Below are 16,783 nucleotides of genomic sequence, written 5' to 3'. Positions count from 1 at the left end.
TTAGACGAGCATTTAATGACGCGTCACTGGGCCTGACAGGCAATCAATTTATTTAGGCAGTAATGTATGTATCCCAAGGTAAATCTTTAATTAAGGGGCAAAAAGAAGAGGACAATTGTGATGCAGAAGGCCAAGGAGTATGAAAATCAAACAGCGTAAACGGATGGCTTCCTCATTTCCCTTTTAATTAGCTGGAATCGCTTGATTCTCCAGGCGTCTTTGTTAAGCGGGATCTCCTCACCCCTGCAAAGGCGCCTGAGAGCAAGGCAAGCCTCTATGAGCAATACATTAGACATGTCTGTTTAACATGAGTGCAAACATTGCAGAATCCATGTGCTTCTAGTGCAGACCACTCCGGATGCAAGGTCTTGCTTCGACCTAAAGATCCGGTACCTGCGAAACCTCCCAACCCCTTTCATGGATATTTGGCTTTATTAGCATAAAACAAAAGCCCACAAGCACCACATGTATCATGTACAGTAGTGTCCTCTTCAAAGTCTTTGTGCCTCTCCTACCTCGTGAGCTGTTCGCTGTGTCCCTCTTGAGTTTAAGTGCCCCATATTGTGTGTGATTCTGCAGGCCTCTGGAACCATCCACTTCAATCTCACCACAAACAAAGCTGTGGATGCGGACATTTGAATGATTGAGAGTCAAAAAGATAAATGGGGAAGCGCGAGAATGAGAGAGACGTATGTCCATGCAGAGCTATCTTTAAGTGACAGGTTGAGTCAAGCCTCATTGATAAATCCACTAAGCATTTGAAGGATTTCAGAGTGTGGGTGGGACAGAATTAGACGGCTCACTGAGCTGGGGTAACTCTCCTCTGTGGTGGTGAGTAGAAATCAGAGCGCTGGCTGTGGGCACATGAGTGTATGTGTTTTGCTACGGCCACTGTTGCGTTGTTGACAGGGCCGCCGAAGGTAATGCTCTCCATGAATACACTTTGAGTGACACTGTTTTCATCGGCAGAGACCGAAGAGTAATCAATAACTTATTTAAGATCTTCATGTAAAGTTGTGTTGACGTGTTATCTTTTTAGAATTCACACTGAAGAAAATCTAATTAAAGATGCACCTGCCCTAACGCAATAAATGTTTCTCCAAATCGGCTCAAACTCGCTCACCTGCCAGACGTATTAACGTCTTCCCTGTCTGATTTATGAAATTGTCACAACACATCTAAATGAGCTGGGATTTGATTAATTCATTGGATTCAGCTGTGGAAACAAGGATCGGCTACATCCGTCTCCTTATTATTTATGTATGACAGCCGAATTCTTCCCCTAATAGATTCAATTCTAATAAAATCCTTTGTCTCAGGCCTTCTTGTCGTCTTCATTGTACAGGGCAAAATGATCAAATATCAGGATGTTTTGCCAACGCGCCACACAGATGGACAGAAATGCCTCCCAGATAACGTCAAACTCAGCCAGCTAGCTTGTCCAACCCCCGTCTGTCAGTCAATCAGAAAGCGTGCCACCTCTCACAACAGGTGTCGTGTCGGCCAGTCGGCTCCCCCAGCAGCTCCATATCCGCCCCGCCAGCTCATGCAGCATCCAACCAGCCAGCCAGTTTCTCCTGTAGCAACAGCTGTTGAGCCCAACGCAGGCAGGCCCTCCGTCCACGCCGCAATCAGCTCCTCTCACCTCACCATCAGCGAGGGACAAAGAAGGGTCACAGCAGCATGTCGCTGCGACAGGCAGTGTGTGACAGACGAGTATAATTCATCTTCAGATAAAACCGAGAGAAAACAGAAAACTCATTTCAGTTCAGTTGAGTGGTGGTTATCGTTAAGGCCGGAAGCCAGTTATGCAAAGGAAGGAATCTAGATAACCCCGGGCAAACACGTCCACTCAGACAGCAACTCCTTATTTTGCTCAAATGCAGTTTATGATTTAAAATTAAAGATTTATTTAATTTTTTGTTTTTTTAAAAATCACTGATTCTTTTATGTTGACCCTGTGAGAAATAAAACTATTGCAGTTAAGTCCTTTTTTCAAAAATACATCTGCAGAGACATGGCAGTTTCAATGTGGGGGGGGCGTCACTTTGTTATTAGCTGAGCCATTATGGCTTAAAAAAAAACACGAGCTGTCATTGTTGAGGTGTCATCTCATGTCACGGTCTGTTAAATCACACATCAACTAATGTGTGAACATTTCAAGAATTAATAGTATAGAATTGATGTATCAGTTGCAGGAGTAAACATGTTATTAGCCTAAAGGCATGATTAGTGTATTTGTATACCTCAGGAAGGTCAGTGGACTGTGGTCAGTCTGCTCTGCTCTGGTCAACACAGCTGAGAGACTCTAGCAGAGAGTAAAACATATATGTATACAATTAAAGACCTGAAATAAAACATAACAATAAAGTAAGCCAATGCTAAGTGTTTAATGTTAATCTGCATTCATCATTTTTAAATGGATGGGTGGAGTTAGCCCCTGATAAAAATGAAAACAAAAACTCTCTCCCCACATCATCTGCTGTATGTGGAAATCATGCTAAGGAAGAATGAACCCTGAATAGAGTGACCCAAACCAAAGTCTGCTCTCTGCTCAGCTCCATGAAAGGCAGTGTTTACGATTAATCGCTCTTTAAGGCTCATTTGAAATGACTGCAGGATTTATACAGGAGTCTCCTTCTGGCCAGTGGTGTATTGGACTGTGACTGTGCACTAATTATCCATGGACTAAGGACAAAGTGAGAGAGATACCACGCATGTGTGTGTGTGTGTGTGTGTGTGTGTGTGTGTGTGGTGACAATGAGGGGAGGTGAGGGTGCAGAAGTGTGAGAGAAAGTTGTGTCGACTTTACAGTAAGCCACTTTTGTTCGATCTCTCGATAATTAGCCCGAGTTTACAAGGTGAAGACAGAGTCAAACAAAATCAGACTGACCTGTTTTCAGGTAATTATGCAGCCCATCGATATTCAATAACCAATTCATGCGGGCCGTTGGATTCTTTTTTAAACCATGACTCAAGTTCATTGTGTCACCGCTCGAGTTTTACAGCTATTAATCTGCCAGACCTATACTGTAGATGTGTCACTGACATAGCAATGCTGAAGTTGTTAATGATTTCAAGAACTTTTTTGCGGTGAAACACCACATCATATTTTTTTATATCTACAGGGATTACAGCCGGACTGTCGCCATGTCTCCCACCAGCCATCAGTGGAACAGCATGTACAGATTTTAATAAGTCTCGCGGAGCCACGTGTGAGTCGGTCCACCAACTACATGGGACCTGAGCATAGACGGCAAATCAATAGGAACCAGCCAGCCCAAACAAACACAGCATGGAGTAGTCTTTATTGAACTGAGTGCCTTTCTGTTTTAATAATGGTTTTATGTGCTCTGAAAGTAAGACGTGGATTTGCTGTGTTTGCAGGCGAACCGTCGGCTGGCAGGACGGCGTCTGATGTTCCTAGAGGGTACTGGAGTTTCTCCTGGGTGGCCGAGGACGACCTGAGCTTTCCCAGCGACACCTCGCCCACATCAGGTGAGTCTGACGTTGTCGCCCCTCCTCAGACAGATAGACAGGCTAAGGTGCCTCCGTCCTCGATAAAAGATCCTTTGCTCCCAATTGGCTGTGACACTTGGCATCAGCTCTCCATCAGCACATATAAATGTCGCTTTCCCATCCGGCCTCTGGCACGTCAGGTGGTCACATGGCTAGGTGTTGGTTGATTGGCCCTGTCTCTGTCCCAGTCAAGGACACAGATAACTAACACTGCCGCGGTGTTTATAGAGTTAGTCCAGAAATAGCCATTTTCAGTGGTTGCTGTAATAAAATACAGCAGATAAAGAAAATCTATGAGCATAAAAGTATGATGTTACTCTTTCCCTTTCCTTTATAGACACATACTCTTATTTACCTGCTCCTGCAAGTCAGCATATGAGTAGAACGTATATTGAACAGTAAATATGTTTCAATCAAATGATCCAGTATTACAATGTTACTAGCTGGAAAAGCTGATTTATTGCTGTCAATAAAATAATAGTTATGCTGCCAGACAGACATACTGGAGATTCTCTCACTGAGCTATTCAGTTGTCAAAGTTTATTAAGAAAAATAAAGAAAAATCAATCAAAGAAAAGAATGCATATTGCAGTGAAGGCAAAAGGAAAACAAGATCATGATAGTCATATTATTTTGAAAGAAGACAGACTGAATAGAAGGCACACAAAGATCAAGTTCTCCCTGACCGGATTTCGATAAATTCAACCATTAAGAGAAGTTTAATTAGAAACAAATTCTTTTTAAAAAAGCATTTCAAAGTGTGACAAAGTTTGGCCAAAATGTTAAATAGTACTTCCAAACAATGAAAGTTCATTACATTTTCTCTGTTGAATGTTAAAACCAAATCAAGGAATTAGAAAGCAATTTTTCAGTTACAAAAGCATTCAGTTCCCCGAAGCTGCGAGAAACACAAGAACAGATCTTGATTATTTAATCACTTTTAAAGGCCAAAGATAAATGAAGCGGTAGAGAGATAGATAGATAGAAAGATAGCTGGCTGGCTGGCTGGCTGGCTGGCTGGCTGGCTGGCTGGCTGGATGGATGGATGGATGGATGGATGGATGGATGGATGGATGGATGGATAGATAGATAGATAGATAGATAGATAGATAGATAGATAGATAGATAGATAGATAGATAGATAGATAGATAGATAGATAGTCTTTTATTTACCACTACTACTATTATTCATATATTATTTTATATACATTCACATCACGTTGAGAGGCTGTTGCTCAGCTGACCCAAGGTCTGCTGCATGCTCTCTCATTCTACCACAGCCCACCTCTACATGACTGTAGACTGACATACATGACTGTATGAAGCAGCATGATTGCAGAAGCTAAAGTAGGAGGATGGCTTTCAAATTGCACTGACTGCCAATACAGCACATTACAGTCAAATGACCAGGCCAATTTTGCCACATCTCTAAATCTATTGCCTTGAAATGATTGGACAGAGCTGGATGTAGAGGGTCCCACCTGATCTGTGGTCATCTGGGAGGAGAACTGGGTCTTGGGACACCTGCTGGATTCATCATAGTTTAAGGACACTCTTACATGTTCATACTCTTTATATTTACATTATGGCATAACAGACATAACATTTTGCGCATACACACAATTTGTAAATTACTTTCTGAATCATAATATGATATAGGGGACGACAGGCGAACAGTACCACTACAACCTGTGATTATTAGCCGTGTGTTCACCTCTTTACCTCAACTCAAAGAATACCATCTGCATCCACATCAAAGAAAAGTCAGCAGTGTTTTATTCGTTTTAATTTCTGAATTCAGTCCTGACTCAAGTCTTCCTTTCAAGTTTGCAAGACTTCCGTTTTTACTTTGAGTGGTTATTTTGATCACTAATCAGTAAGACAGCTAACTGTGTGGGAGAGACTACATAAAAAAAAACAGAGATGAGGAGAAAACTGACGGTGGATTTTCTTTCACTAGAGAATAAGACAACACATTTGTATGTTAAGAAATAACAGTTCAAAAATGAAAAAACACACATAAAGAAAACAGTCTGGACCTCACAAATTTCTAACCTGCGTGAGTATTCCCAGAGGAGCGTTTGTGTACCCTTGTCACGCCAGACTCTCAAAGCCCATTCACATCACAGGGTGGTGACAGCCCCAGCATGATCTTTTGGCCCCTTTTCCAACCTCATGGAGGGTGGCAGCTCCTCCTGTAAATGATGATTCAAAGTCCCAACACCCTTGTCTACGAAACCCTGGGAGCACGGCTCGACTGCCTGTGGCTGCGTGACATCCTGCAGGGGACCCGACTGTAATTGGTGTCAGTCAGACAGCCGTTTTTGAATCAATCAATCTATCATGCCCACAGCCCACTGCATTTTCTATTATTTCATACGATGACAGCGCTGACCGCTCATCCACTACAAACCAGAAGTGGAGGGTTTTTTTTTTTTTTTTTTCTCGGCGTGGTGATTAGTGAGCCGAGCATGATGATGAGCTGGAATCTGGGCAGTAAAAGCCAGATGACTGAAAATTCTCCAAATGAATCATGGCACAGTTCATTGAAACAAACCGTGTTTACCGACGAACATTATGGAGCGTGCCAAAATGTTGATTGAACATAAAAGAGCAAATTTAATAAGTTTTACTTACTACATACTACAGTATTGGATGTGCAATATTAAATTGTCTTCTCCAATATTTCTATTTTTGTTTTACAAGCCAGAGTTGACAAAAGCCTTCTTTCTGCGGCCTCTTACTCTTGAAGGGGCTTTAAAAGGTTGGGTGGTGTTCAGTTGTTTTGGGTCGGACAGTTTCAGAGGACACAGAGAAAAGAAGGTTTTACAGAGGGCAGGTCTCAACACATGGTGTGGTGAGCGTGGCTTTAGGCTGCAGTGATAGATCTCAGCTTTCCCTACAGCATCTGCTGTCCGTTGGCATTTATTACCAACCACAGCAGCCAACACAGACTGACTGGCCACTCGCCACCAGCTGCCCCCAGTACACTCTTCCTCCCTCCTTCTCTCCTGCCTCCCTGCTTCTATTAGCAGCCTTTTTAGCTGCAGGGGCTACAGGCTAAGCTGACTTCCTTATTTGCATTTATGTGCTGGTAAGATGACTATCTGCCATCTGTGTGTCAGTGATGTCAGAGCCCTCTGACCTAAGCTCTCACAGTGGGGAATAACAGCAATGGCAGCCTGTTGCCATAGTCAGTTTGGCGAAACCCTTCCCATCCGCCATCTTTCTCACTCTAGACCTATTCTCCTCATCGAGATGGATTGTCCTGGTTCAGCTGCGGCTGCCAGCTGTAACAGAGGCACTCAGATGGATGCTAGCCACTTGAGGAGTTGCCGTGCTCTACAATAGAACATCTGCCTCACTCAGCTGGTAGTGCTGTTCTAGTGTAATGAGACACAGCAGTGAAATAAAACACATTTGCAAAGGCGGGGGGGTATAAAAGATAGAGCAGTGGTGCAGGTGCTTTAATATGGCATCCTCATGGCGTCACATTATTCAGACCGTACAGCCTCTGCTAGTGTGCACATTGTTCCATTTGCACAGCTTTTTCATGCAGCGGAGGATAGTTTGAATTAAGCTCCCACAAGCATGTGTTAGCCTGAGCAACAAACAAATAGACCAGAAAGTTCCATATTCCCAGGTCACATATTGTAGAAAGTGAGATTATAAAGAAGGTCCAGCTGCTGTAAAAATACAGTGAAAGTATCAAAAAAATTCCTATCGCACCCAACCCTTATGACATAAGGTTGTAATGTCACAAGTATACAGTCAATGCGCTCAGCCGTTCCCCCAGTATGACTGTGGTTGCAATAACACAGGCCAGTGTGGAAACACAGTAGGGGATTGCAGCTCATGCCTGGGGGTAAAAACATGTTTTCTGAACATTGAAGTATTTGAACGGATTCCAGTGGACACCCGGCATAAAAGCATCAGCCTAGAAAAAAAAAGAGCACAATGTGGGACCGTTTCATCTGAGTTCGTTTCAAATGTGGTGCAATATTCAGAGGTGCGGCAGAGACATCAGTATGACGCCGAGGCAGCAGTTTAACATCACATCCCGAGTCGATTAGAAATTGAAACACCACTGAATTACTATAATAGGAAAGACAGCAAATCTTTAGCACTAATTCTCACATAGATTGTTCAAACACTTAGGCGTTAATGTCACAGCATTAGAGTCACACTTTGACGTAATCTCCAGTTTACTCCAGAGTGGGAAATTCAGACAGCTGCTTTAAATGTTTCAGGCTTAAATGATGACAAATACAAAAAAAGAGGGAAAAAAATCAATTAATGGAAACATCTGCTTGGTTTGAATCTGGATTTGAAGATGCACAGTTGTTGATGTGAGCAAGACAATCAGCAAATAAACATTTCATAATGAAACACCCCTTTGTTTGAGTTTCATGGTTGCAGCTGATTGTGGTCTATCAATCACCTGTCATGCCACAGATGCTTTTTCTAAATGTTCAATTGTTAAGGCTGAATCGTGGGAACAAATGAAGCGTCTGTTTTGGATGGAAATTCAGTGACCAAATTAATAGAATTCTCTGACAAGAACTGCTGCTTTTAATGGCTCAGAGTTGTTATTGACTGGAACAGTGGGGAACTGGCAAAGTGTTTTAATGATTTGGAACATACTGTAAAGCAAAAAGGGTTTGGTTTTTTTTGTTTTTTTGGTTTTGTCAGTAGTTCCTTACCAATATCTTCGAGGCCTTTGAGGGTCTGCTATGAAAAATTTCTCTTGACCCCCTGCCAGCATGCCGCCTTTGTAGTTTTGGAGAGTGGATGCTAAGGATAAGGTGAAGGAGTGAGTTCACAAGGAATGGGAAGCCTGACATTTGACTTTGATCCCCTCTGATCTGAGACGGAAACTGTCACATGTGGTTGAGCCGTAAAATGTCGACGAGCGAACCACTTTACCTCTGGGTCGCTGGCTCTTCTATTTGATCGCCGTCAATAAATGAATTACATTTGATCACATTCGGATCCTTAATCTTAAAAACCAGGGAAGAGAGAAACAATTTTAATTGCCTCACAAAACGCAAACACTGCTGATTAATGTCAAGTCATACTGGGTAAACAAGAAAAAGAAGCAATCCCTTCCCAATTTGTGTCTCCAGCTACTTCTGTTTTAGTTATTCTCGAGTGTTTTGGATCATTTCTATACAATACATCTCATTCCTGCTGTTCGTCAAAAATCACTTGCCTCTCAATCTATTCATCTGCGTGTGTTTGACAGGACAGCCCCAGTTCCCTTGAGGGGAAATGAATTTGCCAAGAATACCTGGGCCATAAAAAGAGTAATGGATACATAAATAAGCGCAGCTAGACACAATCTCATTGTAATCAGAAAATAAACATATTCATCATCTCAGTTAAAGTGTTTCATGAGGAAATATGTCAGCTCAGTTTTTACGCTCGTTTCAAAAAGGGACATACATCGTTAGATCTAATTTATTTGGTGTCAGAAGCACTCCTGTGGAAAGCCAGCATCTCATTCCTTGAAACATGTAATCACAGAGTTGTGCACTACTGCGAATTGACTAGTTCATTTATATACAAAATGGAGGTGGTCACAGTAGACTTGCATCTCAATGACCTTCGGCTGTGTAATGCGATACACCACTCAATCTCTGCTCCGTTTGATGAATGAGGTCAGGGTCCTAGTGTCGTGAAAGGCTCATTAACCAATCACACATCGTCTCGTGTAAACCCGGTCACATCCACTGGCAACTGTAGGAATGCCCCGTTTAATTGCAAACAGCACTAAAATGCAACAGTGTTTTAACAATGTATTCATTGACTTTAGAGCATCCAAACACATTTATTGTACACACCAAACTATTTGAAGGCTTGGTTTACAGTGAACTGCTGCCCGTGTTTGTCCTGACTGATCAATTTACTCTATAGTATCAAAGGAGCATCATTTTCAAATGGGAGGCTGCTCTTTTAATAAATAGGAACTGCTGACGTTACAAACACATGTGAATGATCTATCTAACTGTACATTGCTTTGTTCACATATTCTTTAGAAATAATATAAACCTTGATCTTAGATGTAGGCCCAAAAACAAGTCACAAGCCACTATTGTTCAGTTGTTCTCTCTGCTCCTTTGTTCTCTCGTTTCTTTGGCAGTTTCATTTTCGTGGTGGTCGCGAGGTTGATTCAGTTGGTTCCGGCCTTGAATGAATAATCAACCTCTTTCTTCTTTAATGAGAAGCACCATGCAGGAAGCAGTAATGGGCTATTTTCAGCCTTACATATTTGCAGTCTTTAAACGTTCTCTGTAGATTTGCATCTGCAAGGCTCATGATTCCTTATGGCTTCATGCCGTCTCATTCTGAGCATCGCTGCAACCAATGAACACCATGTGGGGGCATAGGAATTCAAAGATTGCCTTCATCATCAAAGCCTGATGAGAGCCCATTGAGCTGTCCTGCAAAAAAAAAAAAAAAAAAAAAACAGGGTTTGAGATCCATTAAAAACAATGATAATGTGAATATAATCAATATTGTTCTCTGGAAGCATTTGTAATGTTTTGGGTTGCAGGAGTGATGGAATTATATTCAGATGAGATGACATAAAATTAATGGCGTGTAGATTGGAGTTGATCAGAGAAGTGAGAAAGCCAACGCTTTGAAAAATAATCTCCCTGTGACTGCACATGGCAGCTCTTTTGATTGAGAGCCTGTTTCAATTCACTCAAACTGAACGAGCTGAAATATGTCAAGACTTTGCACTATGTTGACATAAGGCAGCGCCAGTATATTTGCAAACAAGTGACTATATATCTATTTTCTGTCATAACAGCTTGAATTAATCACTTCAGTTATTAAAGTCATTATTATGGCTTCTCTGAAATAATTCTTGTATAAGAAATGACTGTCAAAGCCACTGAGTATATATCATTCCATCAGGCATGTAGTGTAACAGACAGTCAATTCTGTTTTTAGTTTTTAGGCACCACATGAATAAAACTTGTGTTATAACTTTTTATTGATAGCATGTGATGCTGTGTGAGTAACAACATGGAGCCAACTGAGTATGTGCACATTATACATTTTCACTTCCACTTTTAGTCATATTGTAGCATTACAGGAAGGAAGTTGGAAGTATTGTGCATTCACATTTAAGAATTCTGTTTTCAGATTCCTTCATAGTTTTTTTCTTTTTGCTTTTTTTTAGAAAATTCTCTTTAAGATATTATAGTTTCACAGTGAGCGCCTCATTTTCACATGGTGTTTCCATTAATTACTCTGTGCTTAGGGACAAATCAAACATTGAAACAAACTTTGTAGCTGCGATAATGTTTGTCATGACCTGCTCTTTATAATATGATTGACAGTGATCTGCTAAAACATTAGGGGCAGTCAAGGATACCTTTTGGCAGGCACGCAAAGGGAGAAAACGCAATCTGTGTGGGACATGTTTTTTTACGCTACCTGCCATTTCTCTAAATAGCTCCTCAAGTTACTTTGATTAAATTGTGCAATGGTGTGATCTAAAGGTAGATGAACCCATGCTTAGTATAGCCAAAATAAGGACAGGATTAAGTATTCAGAAGATATTGCGGTTTAGAAAAAAATAAAGATGTAAGTGTGAATGAATGGGCTGTAAAAGCCGCAGCCCTGGTCATTTGGCAAGTCATCAGCTCCTCGTCACTCTGCACATACAGAAGGTGGGCGAAACAGGGTGACAGATCCACATCTTGCTCACCACCGCTGAATCATATCTCTCATCCCCATTTGGCAGCACACAGAAGTGCTTAGCTCGTCAATGTGCCAATTGCCTTTTTTGCATGCATGAATATTGGTGTGATATCCAAGTGTGGAAAAATGTGAGGAGACAGCTCTGAAACTTATGTCTATGTTAGTTTCTGTGAGTGTGTAATATATGCATATGTATGTATGTGATCAGTTTTTGAACATCAGCGGACACACATACAGATTGGATGTCAAGGACATGCTCATTATAAAGCAAGATGTAATTTTTTTTTGTCACAGGTTACAGAATGACTTACAAGACTCCCACGCAGAATGCTGATTCTCACAAAATCGTGGTATTTACTGATAATTATATCAACCGCTGGTGAATGTTTAAATCAATGCATTCTTGAATTTAAAGCAAATAGGTTTATTTGCATCTCTCTATGTATGAGTCAGAAGAGCTGAGCTGATCCCAGCTCAGTGCAACTTTAAATCCTCCTCCCATGGTGACTGAACACAGTGCATCATTCAACCGATGCTACATAGACATTTATTGAAAGGGAGGAAATGAGGTTTCACTGCAACCTTGGACTATACTTCTCCACATCTCATCAGGCCTCGAGGTCCCCAGTCGCGATGAGCTACCGGAATCAATGTTTTTTGGCAAATGACGGATTTTAAGCAAGGAAACCATTACAGTTACCCTTACTGGCACTAAGTGGTTAGGAACGACTGCCACTATGATTCCTCTGAAGGCAGCTGCCTCCTGAAGTGGACAGCCATGTAATTTAAGGGCAGCCTAATGTAGCCTTGATGCCACCTCATTAGGTAAAGCTCCTTTTAAGTATTCAATCCAGCATCTACATTCACTGATAACTTGTTCAAACTGTGTTCTTAGTCTCATAATATATGTTAAATACTTAGGAGTGAACTATGTAAGGGGATTATGAAGAGCTTTGTTAATGTGGAGAGATATGCCGTGGGGATGCTGAAAATTCAATAGAGTAGAATGGACCATATTGAGCAGAAACTGTATTATTCACATACATGTACAAAATCGGTTTGTCACGTTCATAAAAACAACTGAGAGACACAGCTTGCATCAAATGAGGAAATCAGCATTCAGTATTTATAATGGTTAGAGATGGATGATCATTTGCAAATACAAAAAATAAAGAAATAAAGCCCCTCTTGCTTTTGGATCAAACCAGCTGCCACACCTGTCAACTTCTACACAGTTTGACTATTCTGTGGGTCTGACCATGGGCGTCTTAGAATATCGCGACCGGTACTGAAGTACTGAAATAACAGACAGACAACATTTTGTGTAGAATGTATTTGACAGATTTACTACTTGGCATCTTGACTTAAGTTTATGTAAAGTTGGCTTTCTTTTGTATAGTTTTTCTGCCATTTACGTTTTTTTTTTTTGTTTTTTTTTTCTTTTTATCCTTGTTTCCTATTAAAAGTCACCATTTCACATCAGATTCTTCGGATAATTCAAACTGACAGCAGTGTTAACACGCTGTCCACTGACTGTGACTGGCTCAGTTAGACAGTTTGATTTCCCTGGTTGAATTTCCTTACATAAAGAAACCTGTACACATGGTGACATGAGGTTTTTTTCTTGTGTAATAACTTAAACATGAGATCAAATGTAGCAGCCCTGCACGATGGCTCTGGTACATGCTCTCTGTGGTCTATTAGTAAATCTTGTATCTGAAGAACCACAGCGCTGTTGAAACTAAGATATTGCAGGCTTTGCAGTAACAAGTGTGGCATCAGTTTTTTTTGTTTGTTTGTTTGTTTTTGTTTTTTTACGGGCAGAACTAAAGTCTAAAAACAAAACTTTTACAAACAGAAGATGTCAGTGCTCTTGCTCTTAAATCAATACGTGAAAAAGATTCTGATCTCTTAGAGACAGGCACAATATGGGAACTTTAGACCCTTGTACAATGTGACTATCCAACAAATGCTGAGCAAGTTGTCCCAGATGTGGTGCTTACTCAGACTGTGACTGTGGCATTGTGTATTTGAACACTATAGAGCCAAAAACTGCTAATTGCACTCCTTTTCTTGCTCCTTGTCACCTTGTCCACTGTAAATATGATAGATAAAAATGATCATTTTATTTTGTATTTTTTAGGTGAAATAGTTTTCTTGTTGTGTATTTTTTTATTTTTTTATTTTTTTTTGACTCCAGTCCTCCAAATTGCTTTCAACATCTCTAATATTTTGCAGTGATTCAATTAGGTCTAATTCTATTGTTCACTTGATGAAGTGAATACAAAATGGTTGTTTAGTCTGATAATGAGGTCACTATTACAACTCAAAGAGAAAAAAAGAGACAAAATATATTCTGTATGTGTTGTATCTTGAGTATAAAACTATTGGTATCATTTGCCATCAGAAACCTGTATGTTGCTGGGATGCGGTTGACAGGTAGAACACGACACTGCTAGTGTGGAGTTCTTACCATGTTGATATGCATTCCATGCTGTCACATCAAGCATAGAATCATACTGACATATCAAATTTTCTCCACACCTTGCCTGACATGTCTGTCATACGTAAAACTGTCAAAATAAGAAAAGTGATGGGGAATTAGTCAGGTTTATTGTTCTTTGCATTTCATATTGTTTCATATATGAACTCTAACATGATTAGTAGAAGTCATGCTGCTCTGAGAAAAATTGCATTTGCTTTGCTCGGATCTTTCTGCGTCACAGAACTGATGAATTAAACCACACTCTGCGTTCACATGCACAAAAAAGATTGTAAAGATAATGTTGTGTGTTGTATGCCTAATCCATTGTCAGACAACTTTGCATGGTTGTGTTCATGGCCTTAATGTGAAAATTATTTTAAAAATTAATATATACAAGCTGATGTAGTCCTGGTGGGTACATCACTCCATTTAACCCAGCCTGGTCACTGTGTTATTGCAGAAAAGCAAACGTCCAGAGGAAACTGGTAGATGATTATATAACACTCTCTCATCTGCGGCCTTTTGAGAAGTCATTTGAAAGTGACCAAGCCCCCCTGAAACAGTGATTTACCAAGCCACAGGGATGAATCTACATGAGATGCGTCCACAGGGGGAGAAGGACAGATGGAGGCAAAGATAGAGAAGAAGAGAGCATAAATGGGACGAAAGCTGACCCTTCATTTTCTCTCTGAGCACATTTATATCAGGGTATTACCACAATAGCGCCTTAGCTCCTGCTGCAGCCAGCCATTTTCTTGACAGCAGCAGTTCGTACATTAACGCTGCATTTGTGTGACCCCGTCCACTCCTGTGCATCAAGAGTGTGTACAGCTGCTGTTAAAGCCATTACACCTTGCGTTGCAACCAAAAGAAGCCAAATAAATACATCTAAATAAATCTAAAATGTAAAATGGCCACTGGAGAGGGTCCCGCCTCCCTGAACCTGTTACCTTTTCTGTCTGTGCCTTCAAAGTTGTAGGCAGATCTGGAGTATAAAGCAAGCTGTTGTATTTAGAAGTCAGACAATGCAAAAGTTTGAAACCTACAAAGTCTGTTTAGACTAATTAAAGAAGCAATACTCCCTTTGTTGGAACGGTGGACTTCCAATCAAAAAAGACAACAAAAAAAAACAAAAAAAAAACAGTGCTGCGGCAACATTACGTATTTAATTGAACACCTCTGCTCCCCTGGCAGTGCACGTAATTAAAAGTTTCATTGGCTAATCAGACAGAACAAGGTGTTTCGCAATGTTTTATATTTCCAATCATATTTGCCTGTGATTATTTGAGCACATGTTGCTGGTGCGTTCAGTTTTCATTCCCAATGGATTTGGATTAATAAGATTCGAAAATAAAGTGTCTCGAGAATCACTTAGTTGGAGTGCTGTGTAGTAATTGCACTATGATAGCCCCCGGTGAAATGTATGGTGAAAGGTTTTGTTGGTTATTCATTTTTATAGCATTCTTTTGTAAATATTAGCGGTGAAGCGGCCAAAGAGGCGCCTCCACATGTAAACAACTTTCATTTTACCAGGTCATCACTGTCCTGGCAGTAGCAGGACATGTGACCAGCGCCAGGATGGGGTCCCAGAGTTCACGTGGAGTATTGTGGCTGCCGGGGACGTGCGGGAGGAAAGGAACGAGAGAGCCGAAAAGAAGTCAAGAAGTCCCCAGGGGTGGGAGGAAGGTAAGAGCGAAGGTATCACATTTATCAACAAACTTTAAGCCTTTAACGTTCTCTGCTCATGTCGAACTTGAATGCATCATCTCTTCATCTTTTTCAGTTTTGTTGTGACAAGCTTTTTTGGTTGCTGTGCAATATTTGGTGTCAGTTAAAACCATCTTTTTAATTATGTCAATGCAGAAACAAATCAATAAACAATCTCACTTTGATGCTGTGATCCAGCCTCACATTTGAATACCGGAATGAAGCCGTAGTTTGCTGTTGGGTGTTATTGAGATATTACTTTTCATAAGGTTTTCTCAGGTGAAGAGCTGAATATGGTTTACCGAGCCAGTAGTCTGCAACATCATGTAGGCCCCTGCCTCCAAATCTTCCATATCCTCCAGCATCATTCATTTTCATACCTTGGAAGATGAGAAAACAGTTTCTGTCATCTTATCTCCGGAGGTGATGGTGAAATGGAGGGAGACAGAAGGGTCTATTTATTTCCTTAACTGTTTTTTTTTTTTTTTTTTTTTTTTTCCCCCTATCATGAGCCACAAGACTGAGAGCAGATGGGTGGAGTGCTGGATGAAATTGGAAAAAGTGAAATATATTGACTAGTGGGAGAAAGGAGTTAGTGTGAGTGGACTGGCAAAATGATTGATGCCAGTCCTGTATATGTAGTTTAAGTTGTAAATGAAGGCAAAGCGTGCGTGCGTGCGTGCGTGCGTGCGTGCGTGCGTGCGTGCACACGTGTGTGTGTGTGTGTGTGTGTGTGTGGTTGTGTGTGAGCTCAGTGGTTGGGAGTTAATGTAATTTCTGACACTGAAGTAAAAATAGCTGGTTTTGGTTCAACACCCAGCAGCACAAAAAAAAGAATAACAGAGCCTCCTTTGATTTCTGCCTGTCATCATTGTTGTTGTCATCAGTTTCTGGTATTTCATGATATTTGCACGCATTAGGAGACATTATCTATGATGTAATGTAATGGAGGCGGTCTTAGCAGTCTTTTCCCAGAGCATTTAATGACTGCAGTTAAAATCATGAATGTATATGTGCAAAAAAAAAAAGAAAAGAAAAAGAAGGAAAAGAAGCTGATCGTGATTGAAAGTAGGTGACACACAGTACAAAGGAAATATATGTGCATAATCATGTTCAAGCCCTCACTTAGCCACAATACAGTTGGCGTGTTTTGAATAATTGAGCTGGGCGAGCTGCTGTCTCCACACATTTCACTGGCACTTGCAGTTTAAAAGGGATGGAAATAAGGGATGAATACTTAATGGCTGTGATCAGTGGAATTGCTAGAGCTGTTTTCTACGGTACAGTAGCTAACTCTTCGGCTGTAACGTGTTCAGCTATGACGCTGGTAAACAGTGTTTCTTTTAATCCCTAGAT

General features: G+C 40.8%; 1 protein-coding gene across 2 annotated transcripts in view; it reads left to right on the top strand.

The window, feature by feature from the left end:
- The window catches only part of alk (ALK receptor tyrosine kinase), a 322,469-nt gene that overhangs the window by 134,408 nt on the left and 171,278 nt on the right, over positions 1-16,783 (top strand). Inside the window, exons 2-3 of one of the 2 annotated variants that reach the window (XM_037072734.1) lie at positions 3,388-3,498; positions 15,254-15,406. In XM_037072734.1, the coding sequence (XP_036928629.1) occupies positions 3,388-3,498; positions 15,254-15,406 (264 nt within the window). Of the gene's footprint in view, positions 1-3,387; positions 3,499-15,253; positions 15,419-16,783 lie in introns of both variants that reach the window. The other variant, XM_037072733.1, reaches the window with a different exon arrangement.

This window comes from Acanthopagrus latus, chromosome 16, assembly GCF_904848185.1.
Source record: "Acanthopagrus latus isolate v.2019 chromosome 16, fAcaLat1.1, whole genome shotgun sequence".
Taxonomy (NCBI): Eukaryota; Metazoa; Chordata; class Actinopteri; order Spariformes; family Sparidae; genus Acanthopagrus; species Acanthopagrus latus.
The sequence above is the reverse complement of the archived record's forward strand: the minus strand, read 5'-3'. Positions and strand labels throughout refer to the sequence as shown.